Source organism: Sinocyclocheilus rhinocerous, unplaced genomic scaffold (assembly GCF_001515625.1).
Source record: "Sinocyclocheilus rhinocerous isolate Xijiao unplaced genomic scaffold, SAMN03320098_v1.1 scaffold935, whole genome shotgun sequence".
Lineage (NCBI taxonomy): Eukaryota > Metazoa > Chordata > Actinopteri > Cypriniformes > Cyprinidae > Sinocyclocheilus > Sinocyclocheilus rhinocerous.
Window position 1 is genome coordinate 389,277 of NW_015659710.1, and position 5,331 is coordinate 394,607.

General features: G+C 31.0%; 1 protein-coding gene across 1 annotated transcript; it reads left to right on the top strand.

The window, feature by feature from the left end:
- Positions 1-1,385: 1,385 nt before the first annotated feature.
- On the top strand, positions 1,386-3,664 carry cfap144 (cilia and flagella associated protein 144). The gene is made up of 4 exons (XM_016532934.1): positions 1,386-1,567; positions 1,658-1,717; positions 1,980-2,083; positions 3,551-3,664. The coding sequence occupies exons 1-4, from the start codon at positions 1,438-1,440 to the stop codon at positions 3,662-3,664; spliced, it is 408 nt and encodes a 135-aa protein (XP_016388420.1). The 5' UTR covers positions 1,386-1,437.
- The last annotated feature ends 1,667 nt before the right edge of the window (positions 3,665-5,331 follow it).

A 5,331-nucleotide genomic window follows, 5' to 3' on the forward strand; every position in this document is an offset into this window, starting at 1 on the left:
TATTCTATTGCATATAGACTATCATAAATATATTTTTATGTATAATATATATATAAAAATATATATATTTTTATATATAAATATATTCAAAGTTTTATAACTGATTGTACATTTTTAACTCATCATTGTGAATTATATGAAAGAGTTGCATGGCCTTCCTTGAGAATTCGGAGAAAAATGCATTGGCATTTGTTGATATATAAGGCAATTTTGGGTCATATGCCAAATTATATCTTTTGTTTTATACAAAGGACTTTGTTTGGAAATCATTCATTACGTTCTCAATCAAATTACAATCGCTGTGTGCCCTTTGTCAGAACTGAGCTTGGTAAAACCTCTTTTAAATATGCTGCCGCCTCAGATTGGAATCTTCTCCAAAAGGAGATGAAGTTACAAAACTTGGTGTCTTATAATTATTTTAAGTCCTTGTTATGTAATCTAGAGAGCAACTTAACTGTGTGTAATTGTTTTTAACTGGTTATAGGTTGGTTTTGTAATGTATGTCAATATGTAATAAATATGTTGTTTATTTGTATATGCAAACTCGGCTGCCTATCTTGGCCAGGACACTCCTGGAAAAGAAATTTTAATCTCAGTGAGTCTTTTCCTGATTAAATAAAGGTATTAAATATTCTACAAAACATTAATAATTTTGGATGTTCCTGGTTCTTAAACCACAAAAAAAACATTTAATTTCACACACTTTCACACAGAAATGTATTTATTTACTTACTTAGTTACTTAATTACTACTGTTTGTTTGTTTGCTTGCTTGCTTGCTATGGGTAGTGTTGGTGGTTCTTAATCCACAGAAAATAATTTAACACAACACTTACTGTGTTTGTTTGTTTGTTTGTTTTTGACAAAATATAAGTAGCCTAGCCTAATTTAGGATATTCATGGTTCTTAAACTACAACAAATATTGCACTTTAACACAGCACTTTCCATGACAAAGAAATGTTTGTTTATTGATTGGTTAATTTATTTATTTTCTACAAAATGAATAAATTATTTTCTTACTTAAAATATGAGTAATTTGAGATATTCTTGTTTTTTAAACCACAACAAATGCTTCCATGTCACAATATTTTTTATCAACTTTCTATATCAAATAAGTTTTGATTATTCATTCATTCATTCATTCATTCATCAAACACAAGCAGATAATGGTTCCTGCTGGAGTAATATAATCACGGCCTCACAGAGGCCACTATCGGCATGTGTTAAGAAGAGAAAATACCAAACGAATTTCGGATGCAAACGAATTACTGGGCTTTGGCGCCCTCGTGTGGATAAAACCGTTTTAGCGCTCTGTTTACGGTTGCCAAGCAACAAGATTCGTAGAGAAATCCGAAGTGTTGGCTATTGCTGCTGGAAGTGATTCGGTGATCATACTAGCAAACATTTGCAACTAAAAAATATTTGATAACACTAAATATGGCAAACCCTAAAGAAAAAGACCCTGTGGACATAGTTCACCAGAATGCTATTCATGTCGAGACAATAATGAAGGAGCTGAGACACCAGAAGCTTTACACTGAGTTTAATATCAACCCCTTCAAGAAACGTGAGTGCAGAGCTTCACTTGTTTATAGTATGTAACAGTCACGTTTCTGTGTTTGGCTAAATATGTAAAAGAGCCTCTTTGTTTTTTCAGTGCACATTCTGACTGACAAGCCCATGTCCAACATCACCTACAGAAAAGAAGAGGAGGACCGTAAGTATTTCCACTAACTTACGATTCTGCCATAGTTTCCGCCAAAATGCCATACTTACAGCATTTGTTAAATCCACAAAATATATTAAATCTATATGTTAAATGTTTTCATTTTTAATTGGTTCTTTTGATGTTAGTGGTGATGAAGTAATTATAATTACCATTAACTGTATTTACTGTATTTGGTTGTCTGGGTTCAATGGATATGTAAATGTAGTATATTGTACTATGTAAAATGTAATGACAAAATGTTTTTGTACAGCTGTTTTCGTCCAGGCTATACGCAGGGCCCATCTGGAGCCCACAAAAAAGTACTCTCACCCCCAGACTGAAGCACAAGAGATAGGATGGATATCAAGTCCTTTAGTAAGTTCTTATTTATGTATGTATCATGTATGTATTTATTTATTTATGAATGAGTGACTGAGTGAAAGAAAAGGATTACAATATGGGAGTCACTAATGTTCTCTAAATGTTTTTAGTTCAAGATATTTAGATTTTATGTGAACATTTTAGATGCCATTTAGATTTAAATATGCGTGGTGGTGATGAAGTAATTATTATTACCATTAACTGTATTTACTGTATTTGGTTGTCTGGGTTCAATGGTTATGTAAATGTAGTATATTGTACTATGTAAAATGTAATGACAAAATGTTTTTGTACAGCTGTTTTCGTCCAGGCTATACGCAGGGCCCATCTGGAGCCCACAAAAAAGTACTCTCACCCCCAGACTGAAGCACAAGAGATAGGATGGATATCAAGTCCTTTAGTAAGTTCTTATTTATGTATGTATCATGTATGTATTTATTTATTTATGAATGAGTGACTGAGTGAAAGAAAAGGATTACAATATGGGAGTCACTAATGTTCTCTAAATGTTTTTAGTTCAAGATATTTAGATTTTATGTGAACATTTTAGATGCCATTTAGATTTAAATATGCGTGTATTTATTCAATTTATTTATTTATTACCACTTTACAATAAGGGTTCGATTTAGTTTACTACCTTAGTTAATGAAAAATATTTCTAAAACATTTTACATTTTCTATTACATAAAATGTTTTTTTAGTTTTTATTAATCCTAGTTAATGTTAATTTACTTAGCATTACATAATTTAAATAAATCAAAGTATCTGTATCTGTTCTGTCCTGTAGTTAATGCATTAACTCACATTGCCTTTGAGGACTTTATTGTAAAGTGTTACTGAGTGAAAGAAAAGGATTACAATATGGGAGTCACTAATGTTCTCTAAATGTTTTTAGTTCAAGATATTTAGATTTTATGTGAACATTTTAGATGCCATTTAGATTTAAATATGCGTGTATTTATTCAATTTATTTATTTATTACCACTTTACAATAAGGGTTCGATTTAGTTTACTACCTTAGTTAATGAAAAATATTTCTAAAACATTTTACATTTTCTATTACATAAAATGTTTTTTTAGTTTTTATTAATCCTAGTTAATGTTAATTTACTTAGCATTACATAATTTAAATAAATCAAAGTATCTGTATCTGTTCTGTCCTGTAGTTAATGCATTAACTCACATTGCCTTTGAGGACTTTATTGTAAAGTGTTAACTATTTATTTATTAAACCAAGCATGTAAAAACAAAAGATACATTTAAAATGTTTATTTTGCTGCGATATCTAACCAAAAACATTTGCACACTCCATAGTGGATTCACTCCCAATTTACATATTATAGTATCCCAGATTACTATGCATATACTTTGACCATCACCAGTGAAGTAAAAAAAAAAAAAAAAAGATGTAGCATGTCTTTCGTAATCATCCTTAATCATGTCTTTTGTGCAACATTTCAGATTGCCTCAGATCGTAATGACAGAAGATTAAATTTTCCACGGCAGAACTCTGAAATCACTAAGTACATGGACGCTGCATGGCGATTGAAGGAGCAGACACAAAATTTGGGATGAAAGTTTAAGTTATATTTTCCTGATGCCATATACATTATGTACACTAATGCAGATAAATAAGTCTAGTTATCATCTGTGAGAATTCAAAATGACCATTCTTTGTTATCACAAATAAACACAAAAAATGCACAAGTACAAATATATTTTAGAGAACACTCCTTAATACAGATAAGGTAAGGTTGGGTTTGCACAGAGGCTGCAGGTCTCAAAATCCCATGAGCTGCCTAGACGGTGTTTTTTTTTTCTATTTTGTAAGGCAGGTCATTTGATTTTAAGACACAGCCGGGGTGTTTAGAATTTCAGTGGTATATCTAGAGATATGTTAAAGTGGGTCAAATGGCCACCATTCATCACTATGAATGTGACTGCTCCTGTCCTGCAGAATCTCTGCATAGTAAGCAAAAGAGATTAGTTCATAACTAATCAATCTTAGATAATGTCATATTATACAGAAATAGGATTCACACAGCTTGTTTTGCAAATGTGCCTTTTTCACAAGAAAAATCCATAACTGTGACCATAATCCACTGGCGGTTTATTGGAACATATTACACATAATGTATCGGCCATTCAGGTCAAGATTTATTACATTACTACCCCCAAAAGAAATTTCCTTTATATGAAGATAGAGTAATATTTTTGTTGTTTCTTTCTTACAGAAATTCACAGAATTCTCACTATATCATGTACTCTATTTTGGTCAAATAAAATTAGGAGTTAAAGGGATTGTTCACACTAAAATGAAAATTCTGTCATAGTCTATTTACCCTCATGTTGTTGCAAACCTGCATGAGTTTCTTTATGTGCTGAACTCAAAAGATGATATTTTGAGGAATGCTGGTTTCTAAACAGTTACTGGTAGCCATTGACTTTCATAGTATTTTTCCCCATACAATGGAAGCCAATGGTTACCAGCAACTGTTTGGTTACCAACATTTTTCTAAATATCTTTTGTGTTCAACAGAAGACAGAAAGTCATACAGATTTGCAACAACATGAGAGTGAGTAAATGACGACAGAATGCTCATTTTTAGGTGGACAATCACTTTAATGTTATAGAGGAATGGAAGGATGTATAACCAAAAATGTACAATAAAACATCTCAAAGTACAGCTTTTTTTATATATATATATTTTTTTATTAATTAAAAAATTAAAGTGCTCACTGTGTGGTCTGACACATTTTTAATTTAAGATAATTTTAATTTAATTTAATTTAATTTTAAGATAATGTTTCAAGAGATTTAACCGAAAGCAGAAGCTAATGTTTGATTAATTGCTGAAAGTTTAATGCTGTATATAAATAAAATAAATATAAATGCTTTACTATTATTTTATATTTATTATATTATATTTTATATTAGGTTCTGTAGTTCTGTAATATATAGTTTGGTAATTGGAGATCATTATGAATTCAAGACCTTCTCTCTCATCCCTCTCTAGAGAAGTCAACTACTTTCTAGCCAAAAGTCTCATTCGATTATAGTCTCTAAATAACCATTATCTGAGTCATCAAAACGTCTTTCCTCTCCTATGAATGGCTAATAATTGGTGATCTTATTAGTGTACATTAGCCATTGTATTAAGTATTTAGCTGAGGTGAGCATTACTTACAATTAGAGTGTTCCCAGTATCTACTGTTTCTACATGCAGCCCTCCTAAACCTTA